The sequence below is a fragment of the Lagenorhynchus albirostris genome, chromosome 3 (assembly GCF_949774975.1).
Source record: "Lagenorhynchus albirostris chromosome 3, mLagAlb1.1, whole genome shotgun sequence".
NCBI classification, from domain to species: Eukaryota; Metazoa; Chordata; class Mammalia; order Artiodactyla; family Delphinidae; genus Lagenorhynchus; species Lagenorhynchus albirostris.
In genome coordinates, this window is record NC_083097.1 from 70,603,198 (window position 1) to 70,626,992 (window position 23,795).

Here is a 23,795-nt window from a genome sequence, read left to right on the forward strand (position 1 = left end):
TAATTAATAGATTCCACTGGATAAAAAGGGAGTGAGAAAACCAAGACAAAGTTTGCTCTCTACTTTCCTGTCAGCTGAAGCTCAGACCGACAGACACACTGAATGCCTATGTCACTTATCTATTAAGCCTGCGTGAGATCTGGTTTAAATAAACAATCAAATGGAAAATTAGCTGGGTAATTTCAAAAGAAAGGGGGAAAAAGAAGTCAGTTAAGCAGTGCAATGAAGCTTGAACAGATCTGAAGAAACTAAAACCCCGGCGTCGTAGATGCCGATACTGGTTTGCATGGAGGAGTTATTTTGCTAAAAGGAAGTAAAACCACTTTATGAAATGTGTTGTCCTGTGATATGACGAGCACTGGGCCAGTGTGTGAAAATGGAAATGCTGCACGAAGGCTCTGAGAAAAGCTCTTTTTTTTTTAAATAAAAAAAAACCAAACATCTTCTACAGTAAACTCTGAGAAATTCCAAAAAAGCCTACCCCTTTTTGCCCACATTTTAAACAATGATTTGGGGCAGCAGTTGGGGGAAAAAAAAGCAAACATATATTATAGTTTTTCACCCAATAAATGCTTCAAAACTTAAAAAATTGATTGGAAAAGCATTCTATTTTTCCCCTTGGAATACTTCCTGTTGTTTGGAAATTATGCCATTTTAGAAGATTAGTCACATATTTTAAGGTGTTTACATATTGAAGGTAAAATATTTTGAACCACGATGACACTTCTTAGATTCATATTTTTAGAGCATAAAGTTATTTTTGAGAACAAATAAATTCTGCCTTTTACCGGTGAGTTTCTGCTGTTTTTAGCATATTATGCCAGCTAGCATTTTGGAGCCGTATAATAACCATTTCTGTTTCCAGCCACCAAGTTGTTATTCTTTTGGCATAATATAGATTCAGGAATGTGAGGCTGTGGATCCTAAACCAGTGATATAGAAACCTATCATTTGAAAATCAGTGATGAATACATTCGTGTGGTTTACTGCTAAGAAGAGCCTGCATTTAAACTGGCTCGGAAGCCGCAGCCGCCTCCCCACTCAGGACGCTTTGGCCTTGGTTGAGGCTGCTGTCCTACCTTAAGATAAATTCGCCCAAAAGAACAGTCTCTTTCAAAGTCAGGGGTCGGGAGGTGGGAACCGCCACCCTTCAATAACCTTCTGAGATACAGATTCCACCTTCCTTCATGTTTTAAAATTACCCTCCGCCTGGGACAATTATCAATTTGGATGTGACTGCATGCAGATGTCACATTCCCCTGACCACTTAAAAGCCCCAAAATTATAAAGCATGAGTGAATGGATTTCCTGATTATAGATTATAAGAAAACGAAGAACAGACCAACTTTAGAGTTCGTTTGTTTTATCGTTTCATTTGATTAAAAATATTGTTTCACAGAAAACAATTTAAGCATTCACAATATAATTTGCATAAAGGATAATAGAATCTACGTCTCTTGGTTACAAGTTTCTAAACACTCATACTAAAACTACTGTAAATACACAAAACTTCAAATGTGGTGTTAGGAGAAAAAATTTTTTTTCTTTCCAGTTAACTTGAAAACACTTGCTGCTTTCTCTTTTCTTTTTTTTAAAAATTGACTCCTATTTTAAGAAGTTGTAAATTCAAAGAACATATTCCTGGCTTAAGATGTTGTGAGGAGGACATTTTGCCTTGTCTCACAGAGCTCAATTGAGTATGTAGCTCTCTTTGAGCCCGAACTTGTGAAACTTTCTCTTATTGGGATGTTTAGACGTTATGAGTCTTTTCATGTCATTTTTTTTTTCTCTCCTGGACTTTCAATTATAAATACAAGAATATAAATCTAATAAGCACAAAACAGAAACTAGTCCTCATGGAGCAAGGTTAATTTTTTCGTTGGCACGATCTGTTTTTGGAGTCTCTCAAGTCGCCATCTTTGACTAGTCATTCATTCCCGCTTCCTCTTCCAACTCCATATCCAATTAGTTTCCAAACCTTGCTAACTTTTCTTCAAAAATGTCTCCCTCCATTTCCATTGCCACCATCCTAATTTAGGCTTTTGCTGCCATTTGACTAGGTCTTTCCATAACCCCCTGTTTGGGTTCCTGGTCTCTAGCTGAAGGGTTCTTCACCAAGCCTTAAGATGGGCTGCCGGAAGACTGTGAGCTCCTTGAAGCTGTATGCAAATTTTTGTGCATATGTGTTATAATAAACCTAATGTACACTCCCAAGGTTTTCTTTAAAAATCTTTCTCAAGTGTTGCTTCTCTCATATTCCTTTCTCAGATCATACTTAACACTAGTGGGTCAGTGCCCTGGCTTGGCTCTCCAAACTGTGCGTAGTTTGACCCACTCTGTCTATCTAACCTAATTTCCAGTGGCCACAGCCAAGCTCACCACCCTCTGAATAAGCCTGAGTCTTTGCTCTAGCAGTTCAATAACTGGCAGTGTTTGATTTCCTGTTTAATTCAAATTCATTTTTAAGGATCGGCAAAGGCCCAGTGCTTTCATGATACCTTTCAGTCAACCTCGGCCCACCTTGAACTCACTCTCCTCCAAAATCGTGCATAATTAGAGGCTAATACTACACAGAGCACTAGTCCGTTAAGCATTTCAAATGCTCACAAAACACATATGCAAATTATGCTGGAAAAATTAGAATGATTCAGGAATGGGACTAAAAGTCAAGTTACGGAGGGAATGTGGGATGAGAACGGAAAACATAATGTGTAACTTGCTAATTTCAAACATCAAGGGTCTCTCCTCTTTATGCTACTTGAGAACATTTTCTATTTTAGATAATGATTACACACTGATGACCAAGTACACCACTGAGACAAACTGTTTATCAACCATATAATATAAAAGTCAGAAAATCATGCAAGTGCCCACCTACTAAATTTGTTAATAGAGAGTTAATTAAAGCTTCTTTTTCACCTATTGCACCTGTTAATCATTTCAAAGCACATTACCTTAGCTAACTGCAAGCAGTAGACTCAAAGTAGAAATTTTCCCTAATGAAAAAAAACTCTGAGATGCTGGATCTTTTCTTCTACACTGTCAAGTGTTTACTGCCATAGGTTGTCTCTATATCAAGATGAATTTCAATAATAATTTACTCATACAGACCTTTCTACCAAAAGACGGGCTGCATGATATCCTAGGAAAAAGAATGGTAAAAGGGTGGCAATTAAGAGTGCACAGGATTTCATTAGGCGGTTCAGAGAGAGACTTCCTGGAGAGAGGGAATTCATGACAGATCTCAGAGTCACGACTGTGTTTGAGAAGGATAAGTATTCCTATGAAGGTGAAATATAGATCATTTCAGAGGATGCAGTTTTCAGAAGTTGAAAAAGTAGGCTAGGCTAACACAAGCCTGTCAGATCATGTTAACTTTCTACTGTAGACTTTATAATAAACTTTTACTAAACTTTATACCATACGAAATGAACAGCCAAAGTTGTTTGTGAGTAGGAAGGGGCGTCGTTAGCTGTGTACTGGGAAAACAGCAATAGTGGCAGTGGAAAGGATACATTACAGAGTTAGACGGTTATAAGGAAGCTAGTTAGGACACATCTGCCAGGGAACACATGAGGAATGAGGTCTGAATGAGGCAGCAGAGTCGGGAAGATTTACAAGGCAGATGGGCATCAAGGACAAAGGAGGATTAAGTAGATAAATCCAGTTCCTAGTCATGAGGTCTCCATTAGAGTTCCTTCAACTATACTGAGCCTTGGTTTTCACACGCTAAGTAATGATTTCATCAGTGTGAGAGAAGCATAAAAGTCATCTGAATCAGAGACTCCCACCTACTCTCCCAAGGCAGCTGACCAACACGACAATGCAATATTAACAACAGCAAGCATTTTATGTACTAATTACCAATAGTATTAACAACATCAAGCATGCATCTTAAGTACCCAGAACAGTACAGGCACCTATGCAATGTGTTTTGTTATTATACCTGGATATAAAACACCTTTAATCCTCAAAACAACCCTGTGAGGTGCTAAGAGTATCCCTGCGTTACATAAAGAGAAAACTGAAGAACAGAGAGGTCCAGTAACTTGCCCAGCGTTAAACAGCTATCAGCTGGCTGAGCCATGGTTTGAACCCAGCAGTGTGTCCAGAGTCCATGCTCTGAAGCACAACACGGCCCTGCTCCTGGGAATTGGTCATACTCTGAGATTTTGAAAACCCTTCTCTGTCAAACCTCATCCTAAAATTACAGGAACACAAAGGAAGAGAGGAAACAAAGGGTGAGACCAGGGACATGAGACTCAAAGGGCCTCCTAAGTCAGCAGTGATGTGGAACATGGTCAACCTGGGCATCAAAAATAGCAATTCTGGTTCAAAAGACACTGGACTTACATAAGGGGCACAGAATGGTGATGTTCCAAACCATATTTCTAGCCTCCTTCTGGATAAATAAATATTTACAAATAGGAAATATTGGGTTTAGCTACAGTAAATGCCAGAGCAGCTGTTTAACTTTCAGCGTGCTATTTTGAGTGGATGATTAAGTATGCTTTTAAAGGTAGATTTTGTAATACTTTAGTCAATAATCTTCTCCCCTGTAATAGAGGGTAAAGATGTTTACCCACCTACTGTCTATTTAAGAGACCAGCTTCATCAGAACCACTCAACATGATAGGGAAGCGCCCAGTATTTTATAGTACCCACTATTAGATATCTGGAAAATAATTTCTCATACACAGGTTATAAAAACTACTTTCTTTAGTAGTTTGTTAATGGTATCTTATTTTTGGGAATTTGGAGCAAACTGCCACAGGAAAACATTAAAGTGAACAAATAGCTGAACCTCTGATGTATTGATTTTCGGGTTTTACTTCAGCAAAATGCTTTGCCCACTTAAGGTTTTTTTTTTCTTTCAACAGAACAATTTTGAAAATATTTACAGCATACAGTCTTGTTAAACTAGAGATGTTACATATATGATAACGTTCACTACTATCAATTAATTTTACATTTGACTTTTTAAAAGTTTTAAGGTAAGTTAGTTTCCAATATCAGGACATTGTTTTGTGTCTCAAATAAACCTACGGCTTTTCATGTAATTTTATTTGTACATAGTAAAACTGCTCATACAACCCACTGCTCTACCGGAAGCAACACACCTAAAATAGTTTTTAGTGGGAAAAAATTATGACCTTCTAGACTTCAGTCTTATATTCACTTTGCCCTGAATGCCTGAAACGCTGTTGAAAGCACTACCAACTATAAGTTATTCAGCTGTTGTAAATCACAATCAGTTTTTTGTTTTTTTGTGTTTTTTTTTTGAGGGGAAAGGAGATCTTTTTCATGGGATGGCTCTAAGGGAAAAGGCAACCACAAAACATTTGGAGGTCAGAAATCTGGGAATGATGAAAATTTCAATATGCCTACTGCAGAATGGGGGCAAATCAGATTTCTGATTCTTATCCAGCTAAAGACTCCTGATTACAGATTCTTAAAAGTAAAATCAAGTCTCCAATCTATCGGGGGTTTCTCAGGGAAATAATATAATAACGTATAATGTTAGACTAAGAAGAAACTCCTGTGAAACCTCAGTGCCTTTTGTGGTGTATTCTTAGAAAATACCCCAAGAATACACTCGAGCCAAGACTATTCTTGGCTACACCAGTTAGAGGGCAGCAGACGTTCTAAAAAGAGACTTGTCTCTTCTGCTTGACCATGTCACCCTGATGCTGAACCATGCCTTCACGGATTTCCTACTTACCCCACTTGTCCTTGATGTTTCTTAGATGTGTTTTGTTTAGTATCTTTTGTGAAATTAAGTCTATCTGCCAACTAGAACTTTAAACATTCAGCACATACAATGGGCTTTGGATTGTGAGGCAGACGTAAAGAATTTTTACTTATTACTGAGTTGTTTTCCTAAAGATTGGAGTCTGTGTTATAAAGCAGGTTTGTGTTGGCAGACCACTTTCATTTTTCCTGAAAGTCATGTGGGTCAGGCATTATCATCCCAATTTTTGACAGATGAGGAAACTGAGGTTCCGGGAGTTTCTGAGACTTGTCAGTAAGTGGGAGAGCTCTGATCTGAATCCAAAGCACAAACTGCTTCCACTACATTATTACAAAAGCCACATGTTTCAGATTTAGAATGCATCCTTGAATTGTTCCTTCTCTTGGAATAAAGGCTCCGCTTGCAAATAAGAAAGAAATCGACAATTTGATGTTTCCCATGCACAAAGGCACTCTATCGGTCTGTTCTTAGTACTGACTTACTGAAGGGATAGTTTTTCATCGTACCACAAAAATGATATGGAATCTTGCTATCTTAAAAAAAGTTCCACTTAACAATGAATGATAGATTTATGACTCACTTAATTGTTCACTTCTTGCGATTTGGGGGCTGTCTCTTTACTAAAAAATGAGGGGGTGTCTTCATTATTGACACAATTGTTCATTCTTTCAGTCATTTTTATAAACAAAAATATTGAGACAGTTCAAATTAGAGAGAACATGACAGAAGAGAAAGAATAATTACTTGTGGTTTTAACATTTACACAACTGCTGCAAACACATCAGAAGATGATAATGTTCAAATGAAATGTGTTGCACTGCATCGCACTGCGCTCCCTTTCTGCCTCAGAATTATTAATATCTCCTCTCTACTCCCACCCTTGAGGGTAGGGGCCGCGGCAGGCATCTCTGTGAGGCCTGCTAGTGCACTACTCACACCCTGCACATTTAATAAATATTACTGGGACTAGATTAAACTAAGCTTTATTTTTTGCTTAGGAAGTCAAGAATATAGATAATTATAATACTAACAAGAGCCAACATTTATTACTCTAGGGCAGAAACTGTGCTAGGTGCTGCCTTGTATTGATGATCTCATTTAATTTTCACCACCAATCCTGCAAAATGGGAATTCACAGACTTTCCAAGGGTGATGTCATCTCTAAAGTAACTGGTATATCATGTATTTTTCTTGGTGATTTTATTATTCTGAACATCTGCCTCCAGAATATTTTCCCCAATTACTGCTTGAGCAAAAATTTTGCTCCATGGTTTCATAGTTTTCTCTGAGTTGCTTAATACTAAAGGTTTCTTTTCCATGATTGTTATGTAAATTAATGTTATCATGTTTGAATATGTAAATTAACCACAGCTTTAGATTTGCTATTATTACTATATTATAATAACCTAATTTGGCAGGGATTTTTTTCCCCTGCTCACACTACAAACACGACAAATCCGTTCTTTGCCATAACTAGAGGTTGTAAGTGGAGTCTAAGGTCAAAAAATCGTGAAAGGAGGGAGCAGTGTTTAGTAAGACAGTTACTAAGTAGATATTAAGTTCAGTTAAAATAACTGAAATGGAGCAATAATAAATAAACCTAGTGAATACTTAGCACCCTATGGACACATCTATAGATGATAAATTGAAACTGTTTAGCCAGGGTTTTGGTACAATATAGTTTCCTTTAGTAGAAAGTTAACTAAAGGAATGTATCTGATTTGATCTTTCAAATATGAGACTGTTTCATGACTATACACTCTTAGAATTGAAATTCAAGTGAAAGATTCTATATAAGTCTAACTAAAATTTAAGACTGGCAAAGGTTTGTCTAAAAACAGCAAATTATACTCTTGGCTGACAGCCTTGAAGCCCCGAAAAGTCCCTGGTAGGTAAAACATTGATTTCCAAGAGGGGTTTTTTTAACCACATCCCTCCGTCAGGATCTACTGTCTATTGATGTACAGTTTCATATCACTAATGATTTTGAAAAGAGCTTTTCCTTCTGTATTATCTGCAAATAAAATCTTATGGCGATGTCAAAAACAGGAAAGAGAGAAACCAACACTGTGCGAGGACAAAGAAAAATGCTAAGAGAAAAAAGACAAACGTTGAGTAAAACTAATATTTTAGGAGGAAATGTTAACTTCTTGAATTAATATTAAAAAGACCAAAGTTTTATTATCAATCACACTCTTAGGTTAAATCAATAGGATATGAGTGAAGAGACCAATGTTCACATTGCTTTGCTGAATATAACAGAAAGACAGGTGATAAAAAGGAATACAACTTGTGAGGTCAGACATCATGGATATGCAAAAGGCTCTAAAATCTCCTGAAACCCTTCTCTAGGGAAGTTATAATTTGAAATTTTGTTTTTCCCTCTGGAAATCAAACTCCTTAAGAATTAAGCCAAACCAAAAGGGTTGAAAGCAGATGGTGCCCTGACTTAGCCTGTAACATTCACCTGTCTCCTCTTTGACCTGCCTCTCCCACTTCAACGTTGACCCCTAGAGAATGGTGTCAAGATACTGCTTCACCTATCCTCTTCCAGGCCTTGTACACGGGAAGTTGACGCTGATTTTCTTGGCAGTGTCTGATTATCACGTGCTGTAGATTCTCCAACTAGAGGACAGTATTTTTTTTTCCTTTTAATAAATCTAGATAACCTTGGTTTGGGTTAAAAATATCACTGTTACTTAATTGCATAGATAATAATAAAACAATGCTGTTGGATCTTTATTTATGTTTTGGGTGAACTCCCAAGGTAAAATGGCAAATGAGTTCAGAATTTTTATTCAGGACAATTTAAACTGACATAATACTTTAAAAGAATCCAACTATTAATTCAGATTTTTTTCATTGGCTGCTTAACAATTTTTTTAAAAGTAATATAAAATTATATTTTGATACTAACAAAAAAGTTTTCTTATTTGAGAGTAACTAAATGGTATCAATCTCCTTTTCTTGAATATTGCATTCTGAATTTGTGTTTTGTTAGAAAACAAAAATATAAACTTGTTAAAGCCAATACTTTTAAACCGAATTTTTAACCGCTTCACTGATAGTTTAAATTATTGAGCAAGAATTGCAGAAGTCTGTTTGGTTGATAAGAAAGTCAGCCAAGAAATTTTGATAAGTATTCTCAAAAACAAATACTTGCAAAGCAATAGTACTAGTATAGAATAATTAAACATTGTATGACCTTTTCCTCTTCTCATTTAGTTCTATTTTATAATATGCTAAATTTTTCTTTTCCAATGCTAAATGAATTACAAAAAACTCATGTTAGGAAAGTTTTGGGATTATATGATCATAAAACACTGCATGTAAATGGACTTTAAAGACTTTCGTGTCTTATCGTTCATGTGAGTACTAAGTTCAGAGGCTCAAAGTTATGACCCAAAGTCTTAACTGGATGGAGTCTTTTTGGAGTCTGGAAGCCAGGTCTCCTTACTCAGCCACCGCTCAGTGGTTTGTCCACGGCAGTACACTGCCACCACCAAGTCTCCATGTATTTAGCTGATATAAATTAAGCATTCCAGAAGTGACAGTGCTTGACAACCAAATGCATAAAATAGTAAACAATAAACATCAAAACAAGGAAACAGCTGTTAGTTTCTTTTTATATAAAATTATATCTAATTTACAATAAATGCCACTTAAAATTATTAATCAATATACATAAATATCCTTCGCCTTATTGTCAAATAGCTACGTAGACTGTAGAATTCTCCTAAATGTTCAAAGAGGTTCCTAAAGGGTTTTTTCTGCTCCCCTACCTCCCTTTTTTGGTCTCAATCAGGAAACAGTATATCCTAGAGCATACTGGTACTTTTGACTCAATAAAAAAGCAACTATGTTATCCAAGTGAAAACAAAGGGTACCAAGAGGGAAGTGAATAATCCAACACAAGGCATGGCTGTGCTAACGATTATTTCTATTAAATCTAACAAAAATTCAGTTGAACCTGATCTTAAAATCATCTGTAACCACTAAGATTAGCATGTTAAAAGCTTTAATGTACGGAGATATGACAAAATGTAATTTTAAAAGCAGTGACTTTTCATTTTGTCTCTTGAAAGGAAAGGATTAAATAGTGGATGAATAACTGTCAACTGAAACCTACAAGTGTCACTATTACTAATGTATTATAATGACTTGCTGTATGTTTCCCTTACATCAAGAGCACAACCCCATCCTGTTTCTTCTTTCTCGCCACTTGCCTTCATCTCTGAAATGACTTCAACTTAAGCAATAAGAGGGTCACTATTTTAAGAGGGAATTTGTGACGGTCTGAGGTACCAACCTCCATTTCATTTACTGCTGTATATCAGCTCTTTAGGTTTTCCATTAAGTAAGTTAAAGTTAGTAAAACTTCATTGGTCAATAGTGCTCAGCCATTTAATTAAATAATTAATGCACTATTCGTTATACACAGTATCAGAAGAATACATTATTTTTGTGAATTACAGATCAAGGGTGTACCTTTTTGTATTTAAAATTACATTATTTCTTTGAAGTGTTCTTTCTTTTTTTTCACATAAACAGTATTACAAATTTATGTCTAGAAGATCAACTTTTCCTTTATTCAGCTAACAAAAATTTACTGAATGTCTGCCATGTCCTCTCACTTATTTCTTGAGCTGGGAATACAAACTGAATAGGACACAGTTTGCCCCTAGAGGGATGAATGTCCAGGAGAGAGATGTGTGCCTAGATATTGCAATTACAATGCAAGGAAATAAATAACGTAGGCACAGGCTGCCAAGAGAGAATCAAGGAGAGGTGCATAATTCCTTTTGGAAGAGTGAGGAAAGGATTTCCTGAATGGTTGAACTGAATTCTGAGGGATGACAAACGGTGCTCAGCAGCATGAAGCAGGAGAGCTCTAGGAATGCATACACAAAGGCAAGAAGCCTTGACACTGTTTGGAAAGTGGCAGCACAATGCAGTTAAGAGCATGGACTCTGGAGACAGACTGCCTGGGTTCCACCTCGGGCCATTACTTAACCTCTCTGTGCGTCAGTTCCCCCAACTATAGAAAGGGCATTCATATGAATACATACATTAAAGGTATACTTTAATGCAAAAAGATGAATTAATTTTTGTAAGTCACATAGTAAGAGCAATTTAAATGTTTGCCATTATTAGAGTTGGAGTGCAGGGTTTTTGATGGCAGTGGAAGAAGGTAAGAAGGTTGAAGACTGGAGAGTAGGGATGGGCCAGAGATAAGAGGCTCATGGTTAATTCTGAAAGAGCTGGGAAACCATGGCTGGATTTTGAGTATCTGAAGGATGACCTACAATTAGTTTAAGGTTTTGATAAAGACTAATGAGTCACGAGGAGACTGGAGTGGGATGCAGTGTGAAGCTGGGAGATGAATTAGGGATCTCTGGAAATAGTTCTGGAGTGTTGCTATAACCCTGAACCAGGGCAGTGGGATAGTAATGGAGAGAAAGGATTAGCTTTAGGAAATACCTTCGAGGCAAAGTTGGTAAGATTTGATGACTCACTGGATGGTGGCATGAGGGAGAGGTACAGTGCAGGGAGTGGATGGGAAAGATGCTATACTTTATGATTGAGCTGAGAGCTCTTTGGTCTCTTGGTATTTATAAGAAAACAATAAATGCCAAATTTATTTCCTTCCGAGGACTTCCCTGGTGGCACAGTGGTTAAGAATCTGCCTGCCAATGCAGGGGACATGGGTTCGATCCCTGGTCCGGGAAGATCCCACATGCCACGGAGCAACTAAGCCTGTGCACCACAACTACGGAGCCTGCACTCTAGAGTCTGAGAGCCACAACTACTGAGCCCTCGTGCCACAATTACTGAAGCCCACGTGCCTAGAGCCCGTGCTCTGCAACAAGAGAAGCCACCGCAGTGAGAAGCGCGTACAACGCAACGAAGAGAAGCCCCCGCTCGCTGAAACTAGAGAAAGCCTGTGTGCAGCAACGAAGACCCAACACAGCCAAAAATAAATAAAATAAATTTATTAAAAAAATGTATTTCCTTCCCTCATGAGACTATACCCTTTTTACAAGCTGAGATGACTAGATTTTGAAAAAAAATTACAGGCGAAAAAATATTTAACTTAATTGCAGAGTCTTGCCACTTGACCTCAGAGTTTCTAACTTTATCTGAGACTTTGAATTTCAGTGACAACATTCAAAATTTGGAAGATATCTTCTGGCCATTTTGCTTTAGTTTTCTTTTCTGAAAATGTAGAGACATTCTGGCTGGACTTCTTTCCCTCGGTATTATGTGATTGTCTGACATCAGCACCGATATATTCATCTCTGACACATGATACTGGCTGGCATGAGAAAGAAGGGGCAGACGGCTGAGTCTGTGAGCAGGACATAGCAGCTAAGCCCAAGACTCAGTGGCATGTGCAACAGGTGTTCTGTGGAACCAGGGTTAGAAAGGGCTTCTTCCTCTATTTTTAAAAAGTGGGGAAGTAACTCTTTCATAACTATACAGAAACTGTGACAATTATATGCTCATGGCTACAAGATACAATCATCAAAATACAAGGTTTATTATCATCAAGTTGGAGCAACTGAGTGCTTCTTTTATTCCCTTCCATTTTTGAAGTAGAAGATTCTTGTGCTACAGCAGAGGTCCTGAAGCAGGGGGATGAATTTGCTAAGCCTGTAAGATTTTTTTTTTAGTTCAGTGACGCTATAGGCTATATGTGGCTAACTTGTATGCTTACAAGATTGAGTGTCTTCTTTGTCCCCGGAGGGCCATGTACCTTAGTCGACTGTCAGGGAATTGACAATGACAGCATAATTGAACAACAACACTTATTTTCAACATAGAATTCTAAAGCATTCTAGCTATTAAGCAGTAACAAGAGGCCACGTTCATCAAAGATGAGTGACCCATCCCCTCAACCCCATGCGTTTTTGTTTTCTTTTTACTACTTCTAATAACTTTCATCACCACTACTGGCTGTTCCCACATGAGCAAGCAAACTGATGCATCGAGATACTGGATAAAATACCATAACATCGAAGCCATTTTTCTTATTTATCTTTTTCTTGGTCTTTGAGACAATCCAGTTTTCAGCCCCCATCACGCTCTCTAGCCAGTGTTTGACAGAGACTTGAATCCAAGCTACAATGGTCTAGCTTTGATCTGGTCCTGTAACTTTCGGGCTACAAACCATACAGTATTTTTTGAGGGAAAAAAAATGAGCACTTTGCTTCAATGTCCAGCAAAATAGTATATTCAGTCTACTCATTAATTTGAATCTACCTAATTTTTTTTTTTTTTTTGCGGTACGCGGGCCTCTCACTGTTGTGGCCTCTCCCGTTGCGGAGCACAGGCTCCAGACGCGCAGGCTCAGCGGCCATGGCTCACGGGCCCAGCCGCTCCACGGCATGTGGGATCTTCCCAGACCGGGGCACGAACCCGTGTCCCCTGCATCGGCAGGCGGATTCTCAACCACTGCGCCACCAGGGAAGCCCTATATGCCAATTTGTTAATCTTCTTTCTTATAATTAGCAGGCTATTATAGTTGAACCCAGCAAAATATTTTAATTAGGCTGTCCATAGATATTTCAATAAACTTGAATTTTTTTGACATTTCAAACATAACCTTATGTTATCATGCCTGCCTCCTACTATTTTAAATGTAGAGCATGTTCCCGCTGCAGGAATTACCATGGTTACTTGTTGTGCCAATAGTGAACTGCAGTTAGCATCAGAAAGTATTGTCCTGTCTTACCGCTGTGTTGAAAATGACATCAATATCTCAATAATCACAATTATATGAATTAATATGGAACCCTGGAGAAGTGTGACCAGGAGACAATTGGCCATAATGGAAGAAGTTCTTAAGAGCTGAACTATATTTAAGGGGCTTTTTCGCGGGGTCCACTGTGTTCATATTCTCTAAGAACTCATTTTAATGCCAAATATGGTTTTATTTTATTAACAGTATTGTGGAAGGGTTATAATCTCACTCCTTCCTTTTCTTTATGTATTCTCCTTTTGAAGTGTAAAGAAGTTTGGTACTTTGTGTAGAAAGTGATTCACATTTAACGTGAAATGATTAACAAAGAACACGATCGGCAAGGCTTGTTAAAGGTACTTTTGTGGCTACAGATGGTACCTAGGATTAAATTGATTGGATCAGAACCCCCAATTCTGATTATGTTGACTAGCTGAAGTTTTATTAAGGAAAGGTCTAGTTAATAAATAGTCTTCTGAGTTACTATCCAACCACTCCTGCTTCATAAAAGTGCTTTAGAAATTCTTGGGGCCATTTTCCCATGCCTCTCACTGATCTCTCAACTTGACTTTGTTCAAAAGACTTCCTTCTGCAAATCACCAAGTAAAGGAACCCTAAACAATGAAACGTACTCTAGTACTGAAGTCTCCACTCACCTGCACTGGTGCCTGCACCGGATGTGAGGTCTCCACCCATCAGACCACCTATGGATGAAAGAGGAAGATCAAAAGGAGAAAGGCTAAAAGGCCCACAGAGCAACACACTTTACCTTTAGCAACCTTAGCATTTGGTCCTCACCCAAGAGTCCTAAATTTGTCAAGTACTACCTAGGTCAGATGGCTGATATTCGTTTCACTGTGACATGCTGTGGTCAAACATTAAAAATACAATCACTGACTGACATTTTGCAGAATCTTTCTTTCTAAGAAAGATTACATTTAAAAAGCTAGCCTTTAGGACTTCCTGGTGGCGCAGTGGTTAAGAATCTGCCTGCCAATGCAGGGGACACGGGTTCGAGCCCTGGTCCAGGAAGATCCCACATGCTGCGGAGCAACTAAGCCCGTGCGCCACAACTACTGAGCTTGTGCTCTGGAGCCCGCGAGCCACAACTACTGAGCCCACGTATCACAACTACTGAAACCTGTGCGCCTAGAGCCCGTGCTCCACAGCAAGAGAAGCCACCGCAATGAGAAGCCCGTGCACCTCAACGAGGAGAAGCCCCCGCTCACCGCAACTAGAGAGAGCCCACACACAGCAACGAAGACCCAACACAGCCAAAAATAAATTTAAAAAAATAAATGAATAAATTAAAAAAAAATCTAGTCTTTGAATGGTCTCTAAATTTTTATCATATTTCCAAGTCTAGTTTTCCCTAAGGTGATATTTTCTAGAGAGTGAAGGAAAAGAGTAAGGTTTACTCTATGCTCAAATAACCATATATTTGATGTTTAATTCTTTGTAAGTGTATTTTATACAATTAATTCTGTGCAATGCTAATTGTCTAGAACTTTGGTCATTTCATGAATCTTCTAACAGTGAATGATCTCATTTACTATCTGGATTTTTACTTACTAACACAATAAAACAGGTTTTACTGACTACAAATTTAGAAACATATGTTTATTCACTGTTAGCTTAAGAAAGTAGGTTAAAATTTGGCAGTGTATGTTTATGAGAGTTGGGATGTTTCAAAAAGATACTGAATATAATAATTATTTTTACTTTTTAAGGAACAAAATTTAGCCAAAAGAACAGAATATCAGCTAGATTATTCTCTAATTGCTATAATTATTATTTGGTTCTGGGTTTGGAATTAGAAGAAACTGTTCATTACATTTTAGGAAAATGTTTATTATTTCCAATCAAATAAATATTTTGGAAATAAATGGATTTTTAAAAACAAATGAGCATGAGTTCATCAAATAGAAGATTCAATAGCATTTGAATATGATCTGAAAGGAATACATATGGTTATTGAAAATGCTTATGAAAAATTTCAGCATATTCAGAAGTAGAAAGAATAGCATAAGTTGTTTATACACATCTCTCAGATTCAAGATTTGTCGTTTTTTTTAATGTAGCTGATTTTGATTGTATTCTCCACATGAAGTTTCTGTACTAAAAAAGTAACACATGTTTAATTCTAATTAGAAGGCAGATAGTCAAATATTCTAAAGGAAAAATTCTGTGAATAAATCGTTTTTAATAAAAAGTGTGTCTAAGACATTAAAACTTTCCTATTAAGTGCTTTTAAAGAAATAAAATGTAAATATATAATGATTTGCTGTATGTGATTTAGAAATACAATGACTTTTTGGTGCTTATTTTAGAAATATGAAGGAATTGTTTAGTTATATTCAACTCACATTTATTTAGTTCTTATGGTGAGTCTGACAAATCAAGAGGACATTCTTCCCTTCAAGGTTCTGTAAGTTCAGTGGGGAAATGGACACATACTCAATACAGTACATCATATTGTGTATCGTTTGATCTGAGTACTAAAAATGGTCGAACTTTTCCTGAGCGATGATTTTTCTCTGGGACACTATGAATTGTATAACGGTAAGCGTCTCCTAGAAGTGCAGACACACATTTGTAGCAGGTGTATACGTCCTTGTGATGTGCTCTTAACTACTGACTTAGTTTTGTTTTTAATTCACTGTTCTTATAAATTATGCTATCCTATCACATTTCTTTCTCTGCCTTAAATCCTTTTGTGCTATGTTACTGTATAAATAAATAAATATCGACCAAAATAATAAATAACTGAGATAAATGCTATCAGAGGACACAGGGGAAGGTTTCACAGAAGAGGTGACATCTGGCTAGGAGGAAGAGGGAAAAGGGCATTTTAGGCAGGAGAAGAGGAGAAGCAAAAGCATGGAGACAGGATATTTGATGTTCTGTTTGAGAAAGTATGTGGTTAAAATATAGCCAAATGAGGAGATTGGTGACAGATAGGCTCAACGGATAAACTGCAGATTATGAAACATTCTGAAAGATATTCTGAGTTAGGTTTTATCATGTGGAAGACCTAGCTGGGGATGGTTATTAAGCAATGCAGGGACATAAGACATGGAAAACTGGAAAACGCGACATCTTGTAGGTAAGATAGCCTTTTTTTGCCAAGGGTGGCTCCTTCCAATGGTTTGTTACCATTGCGTTCTTATGAGAACATACCTGTGTTACCCGCACTCGGTGGTCGATGTGTTACACCAGGAGACATACTATTCCTCTGCAGAGAAGGGTGGGCCAGTGGCAAAAGGTTGGGGTTCCCCAGTGAGCTGACGGGGTTGCTGTATACCAAACTGTTGTGGCTGGACACTGGGATGGAGACTGGCATCTCAAAGTTGGGAGGTGGAACAGCCTGTAGGAGCAGGAAAAAAACCCACGGGTAAACGAAATGAACAGAAACAGAGCCCTCCAAGTACAGACAGCTTTTACTTTTCTAAGAAAAATTTCAAATTCCAAACTGCTTGGTGTCTAGAAGACCATTAAGAAGAGGTCTCAGGATGTGCGGATCCTAAATTGATTTCTTTAATGTGCTTAGAATGCCTTCTTTGCAACTATTAGAAAACGTTTCACTTTTGTTTCAAACAAAGCCCCATTTCATTAGACTCCATTGTCTTTGAATTCCGGTCTATTAAGTAGTGATTGTTCATCTGTGATATCTGAATCTGGTGCCAGAAATGACTGCAAGATCAAAGGTATATGATTGTGAAGACTTCACAGAGAAAAAGGATTAAAATGCAAACTGGAGCTTTTGGTTTAATTGCTTATTGAAGCATATTTATGCAGAAGTTTAATGATATAAAATCATCTCCAGGCGTGTGAATAGCACATATACTTTAATTATTATTTTTAAAAGTCTGTCTTTTGAAAGTTAACTCTAAAGATAATAGACATTTTAAGATACAGGATTCGACAGAGCATGTATCATTCAATAATTCATATTTTAACCTGATAGTTCAGAATGTATGTTACACTTCACATTTTGGGATATACTGACACTGACAAATGGCAGGACCTATATCTTCAATGAGAGAGCTGCAAGCATTTAGTGAACTGAGGCTTTGTGGATGTCTAGTTAGAGTAATTCAAGTCCCAATCATTGATTTTTTGGTATTATTTTGGCAATTTAATCCAAACATGCTTATTTTTCTGCTTGCATTAGCTAGATAATCATAGTTGTAATTCCCTCCCTCTTTTTCTTCGTTTTTAACATTATAAATGAAAATACTGTTTCCATATATTGCCAGAGGACTCATGATGTTAGAGTATACAGCATTCTTAATATAAAATGGATATATGTATGTGTATGTGTGTGAATCTAATATGTATACTAGGGTTTATATAGAACATTCCCTCAGGGAGTCTCCAATAAGCCACTGTACAAATTTAAATACATAAGTGCATATGGCTCAAAGTTTTCTTTTTTTACTATTTTTTTCTGTAATCCTAACATCAAGTTTTGTTTTGTTTTGTTTTTCCTGGTTCATTGGCTGGCCTGCATCATACGTTGTGCTCTGCAATAGTTCTTTGATTATCCTGGTGATAATTACAATACTGTCCTCTTTCTATGCTTCTGCTCCCTTTCTCTTTATTTTTCCTATTTGTCTTTTCTTCCCTGATCTGGACATGGCGATACTGACAAGAACAAACGTGTCATAACTCTTTTCTTTTACATGTCTTTGATTCTTCATTTTTTAGAGGGAAAGAAAAATGTTCAAGTGTTATGTTAACATAGTCATTTTTTTTATTAGGCTTTATCTGTTGTAAACAGGGTAACAAAAACAATTTTGGATAAACACCATGATATAATCGAACATGAATGTTTGATAAGACATCAAAGAATGAATATATCCAATTCCCAGAGTCTTTAAACAACAAAAAATATTAGTGTATGCTGTGAAATAAATGTCTATACAGTCAATAAAATATTGCATTCCTTTATTAAAAGGCCCAATAAGAATTACTCTAGGGCTTCCCTGGTGGCTCAGTGGTTGAGAGCCCGCCTGCTGATGCAGGGGACACGGGTTCGTGCCCCAGTCCGGGAAGATCCCACATGCCGCGGAGCAGCTGGGCCCGTGAGCCATGGCCGCTGAGCCTGCGCATCCAGAGCCTGTGCTCCGCAACGGGAGAGGCCACATAGTGAGAGGCCCGCGTACCACAAAAAAAAAAAAAAAAAAAGAATTACTCGAGCACACCTAAGAAAACGAAGTAGCCTTCTAGGTTTTCACCATTTGCCCCTCCACCCTCTTCACTGCTCTGGGTCCAGAAGGCTGATGCTCCAAAGTGTATCCACCAGATTCCCCTGGCCCTCTGGCTTTGGCTGGGCCAGTGGAGGCACCGTCAGAAGTACAGAGAGTAGGAGGAGAGAGGTCAGGGTTGTCTTGTACTGTAGCATCCCTCTTGCTGGGCCACAGGATGGCAGAGGCTGCATTCCCCTAGTGAAGGTCACGCCCCTTTTGGGGCCTCTCTCCTACAGACATAGATCTAACTGTGCTCCGGTAACTTCTTCCTCCTCTTGCACCTTCAGACCTAGATGTGGTAATAGCTTCTAGGTTGTAAGCCCTAATGTACTTCACTATTTCTCGAGTTTCCCTGATCTCTACCCATCTGTAAATAGTCCCTTTATTAAACTCTCTTCAATTACCCTTTTGAGTTTGCCATGATAGTAACTTTCCAGATCTAGAATAGTGGTGCTCTATACAGGTGAACTATCTCCTTAGGGAGCATTTTGGAAATCTGTGGGTGTCACAATGATTGGGGGGCATGGCTGGTATTTTCCTGGTGGGTAGGTATGCTGTATATTCTATTACACGTGGGACAGTTCTACACAACAAAGAATTGTCTCTTACCCCATCCAACTTTCCAATGTCCCACTGGACATTCATGTGGGTGAAAAACCTATTTAATAATGATCTGAGTCAGAACTAACTTTGTTCTGCAGACACAAGGTATTTTTAGTACACCGAAATGCAGATTTTATTAAACACTGAAATTCCCAGAAATGCAGTTACTGTGTGTGGTGAGGGAATGTTTCACTCTGTTTGGTGTGGAACTTTACTAAAAATTATTCACTACTTTGGAAAATCATGTCATCCATGACAATGCTGCTCTTGTGACTTTTGTTGTAAATACAGCACACTGCTTTCTTTTAACTCACTCCATTAAAAAATTTTCCTCACCACTTCACTGAAAATGCTCATGTCATAGTCGTGAATAACCTTCAGGTTGCTAAATCCAATGGTAACTTCTCAGTCCTCAACTGGGACATAGATGGTCACTCCTTGATAAACTTCCACCCTTTCCATGGCCCTGAACTTTCCCTCCTATCTTTTTTTTTTTTTTTATTTTTGCGGTACGCGGGCCTCTCACTGTCGTGGCCTCTCCCGTTGCGGAGCACAGGCTCTGGACGCGCAGGCTCAGCGGCTGTGGCTCATGGGCCCAGCCGCTCTGCGGCATGTGGGATCCTCCCAGACCGGGGCACGAACCTGTGTCCCCTGCATCGGCAGGTGGACCCTCAACCACTGCGCCACCAGGGAAGCCCTCCCTCTATCTTGATAGCTGCTCCTTCTCAGTCTTCGCTGCCGGTTCTTCCTCTTCTCCCTGCTCTCTGAATGTAAGAGTACCACAGCCCTTTTTCTATCTCTAGCTCAGATCTCTCTCCTGACTCCAGCCTGGCATATCCAGCTATACCCTCAATATTTCTACGTAAATGTCTGAGAGACATCTCAAAACTAGCTCCAATGTAACTCTCCCCATCTCCAGCTGATGACAGCTCAATGCTTTTGTTTGCACACAATAAAATCCTTGGAGTCATCCCAGAATCTTCTCTTTCTCCCACTCCCCACATCCAGTCTACCAGGAAATCCTACTGGCTTAACTTCCATATAGTCTCCAACCACCTCTCACCTTCTAATGGCTGGTTGTAGCACCATCATCTCTTGCCTTAATCACTGCAGTCACTTCCTAATGGTCACCCGCTTCTATCCTTGCCCTCCCTTCTATTTTCAACTTTGCAAACAGATCCCTTAAAAGCATAAGTCAGATGATGGCACTTCTCTATTCTAAACCCTGCGAGAGTTCCCATCTTAGTTGGAGTAAAGCCCAACTTCTTCCAATGTTCCACAAGGCCCTATAAATTCCAGTTTTTGCCCGGCTCCATTACTGATTTCCTATCATCCTCTTCCTCCCTGCCTGCCTCATTCCTGTCTCATTTCTCTGGCTAACTCCCATCACTTCCTTCCTTCAAAATCTGGTCTTTTCCATAAAGAACAGACTTGTGGTTGCCGGGGGGTGGGGTGGGGGGTGGGGGCTGGGGGCGGTGGGGCTGTGGGGAGTGGAGGGAGTGGTGGGAGGGAAGGATTGGGAGTTTGGGATTAGCAGATGCAAACTATTACATATAGGATGTTTAAACAACATGGTCCTACTGGATAACATAGGGGACTATATTCAATATCCTGTGATAAACCATAATGGAAAAGAATATGAAAAAGAATATAGGTATAACTGAATCACTTTGCTGTACAGCAGAAATTAATACAACATTGTAAATCAACTATACTTGAATAAATTTTAAAAACATCTGTTCTTTACAAGGAAGCCCACCCTGACTACTCTACTTAATCCTGCCCCTGCTCCCCGCATCTCCTGATCTCTTTCCCTCTCTCTTCTTTCCCTCTTTTTACAAGATCAGTTAAGGTGTTGGTCAAATAACGTTCCCTTTCATCAAGGTGCTAAGGGTCTTTTGCTATGAAGTAATACATACCCTAGTCTACTTCTTATTATATTAATTGAATATTTTTATTCAAAGAAGAATGTTTAGGAAGATACTATATTAACATAAAAAAGTACAAGCTTACAACTTACTGTATATTATTTTCTGAGCAGACACTATACTATAATTTACATACATGATAAGACTCAACCATTTCAACATCCCTGCACTATAAATATAATCCTTCCTTTTTATTTATTATTTTATTTTATTTTATTTTTTTTGCAGTACATGGGCCTCTCACTGTTGTGGCCTCTCCCGTTGCGGAGCACAGGCTCTGGACGCAGGCTCAGCGGCCATGGCTCACAGGCCCAGCTGCTCCGTGGCAATGTGGGATCTTCCCGGACCGGGGCACGAACCCACGTCCCCTGCATCGGCAGGCGGACTCCCAACCACTGCCCCACCAGGGAAGCCCAATCCTTCCTTTTTAAATTGGTGAGATTAAGTAAGTGGCCCAAGGTCATCTAACTGGTGACTGAGCCTATTGGTTTTGCTACTAAATCACCATGCAACACAGTATATGTTTTTGGATAGAAATAAAATATTTCAGTCAGAAATTATACTGTGAGGTGAGTATGGGCTGCATATTAGTAGCTTATTATTTATGAACCACAAACATAATGAATTAATTGGATTCTCACAGAACGTGGCTGAACGTCCATGTTGGGGTGCATGTTTATGCCCACTGATGCCAGGGTGTGACGGGGGACTTGGGGAAAAATACACCCTAAAGACTCCTATCATTCATATTTACTCAGATTTGGTATTTTAAAGCTTTCTTTTGGTTACAAATGTTTTAATCCGTATTCACTATTACTACTTATAAATGTTTACCTGGGAACCTAAGGATCTGCTGTAAAACTACTTCTCCCCTGAATATTCTACAGAATATCGATTGTGTCTCAGTAGAGAGCAAAGCCAATACCTCCCTCCTCCCCCACGCTTATGTCCACATCCAAAATAAACAGGATGATTCATAATCATTTAATAAATTCTGAACCAGTCTACTAACCAATTTAGTGAAAGTCTCTCTACTCCTTTCTTCCTCTGACCATCATCCCCAAGAGTTACTCAGTTTCCAGAATTCTGGACTGTAAACAATTTGATGAGAGTTATTATAAAACTCTCTTGTGATTGGCTAAACAGAAGTCAGATATAATTCTGATATCAGAGCATACTTCAAAAATTCACAATTCATAAAATACAGTAACATCTGTTGCATTCTATCTTTTGCTTTGTTTCCTTATCTGTATCAGGAACTGGCTAAATAATTTAAAAATCAAATTATAAGCTTAAATACGACCATAGTAAGGTGTTTCAGGGAATGAGGAAGAACATCAGCCTTTGTATCAGAAATCTCAGCTGCAGTCCAGGTGGTGTAATAAAAAGCAACTTAAGCAGGCAAGTCATTTACTCTCCCTCGAACTTATGTGGGACCTGAAGTGGCTGCATCCATAAGAGACCAACCAGCTCTAGATGCTTTAGGAAATGCCAAGGCTATAATAATGCACCCATGCCTATTAGAAATTGGCATTTTTCTTTTTCTTCTTGACTTTTCAAAATTAAGGAACTTAAAAGCACCTAAATTTTTAAAATTTTTGTCTAAAAAGTGAAAGCCAAAAAGTCATTAAAAACTCTAAACTTGCAAAGATTTCAGGGCCGGGCTTCAAATTTTAGAACCCTCAAGATAGGAAGGAAGAAGGAATTTGGGGTGATTAAAATGCTATAGGTAGGACTGGCTGTATAATTTGCAGGGCTCAGGGCAAAATGAAAATGTGGGGCGCTTGTTAAAAAATTACTAAGAATTTCAAGATGGTGACAGCAGAGGATTTAACCAAGTGTGGCCCTAGGATAGCAGGGCCCTGCGTAACTGCACAGGTCACACACCCATGACACTGGCACTGGCTTTTTCATATAGGCATGAGAGCTAAACAGCTTCTAGTTTCTATCCCTGAACAAATTGATCATGGTTGCCAAAGTGAGTCATCGTGGTCAAGAAAGGTATCAACTCTTATCCAAACCCCATGATTTTCCCAAACTTACCACAAGGAAAAGTCCAATAAAATATTTTTACTTAATAGGCCCTCTTTCATTCAATGTGAATGACTGAACTGAATCCCTTTTTTGGGCCACTACTGACACCCTAAACTTTTTTTTTTTTTTTGCGGTACGCGGGCCTCTCGCTGTTGTGGCCTCTCCCGTCACGGAGCACAGGCTCAGCGGCCATGGCTCACGGGCCCAGCCGCTCCGCGGCATGTGGGATCCTCCCGGACCGGGGCACGAACCTGCGTCCCCTGCATTGGCAGGCGGACCCCCAACCACTGCGCCACCAGGGAAGCCCACCCTTAACTTTTTTTTTTTTTTTTTTTTTTGCGGTACGCGGGCCTCTCACTGCTGTGGCCTCTCCCGCCGCGGAGCACAGGCTCCGGACGCGCAGGCCCAGCGGCCACGGCCCACGGACCCAGCCGCTCCGCGGCACGTGGGATCCTCCCGGACCGGGGCACGAACCCGCGTCCCCT

The 23,795-nt window shown here is 38.9% G+C and overlaps 1 protein-coding gene across 19 annotated transcripts in view; it reads right to left on the minus strand.

The window, feature by feature from the left end:
* The window catches only part of MEF2C (myocyte enhancer factor 2C), a 169,865-nt gene that overhangs the window by 16,326 nt on the left and 129,744 nt on the right, over positions 1-23,795 (minus strand). For all 19 annotated transcript variants that reach the window (XM_060143259.1, XM_060143245.1, XM_060143261.1 and 16 more), the window contains 2 exons: positions 16,674-16,860; positions 14,150-14,197 (listed from right to left, as the gene is read on the minus strand). In XM_060143259.1, the coding sequence (XP_059999242.1) occupies positions 14,150-14,197; positions 16,674-16,860 (235 nt within the window). The remainder of the gene's footprint in view (positions 1-14,149; positions 14,198-16,673; positions 16,861-23,795) is intronic.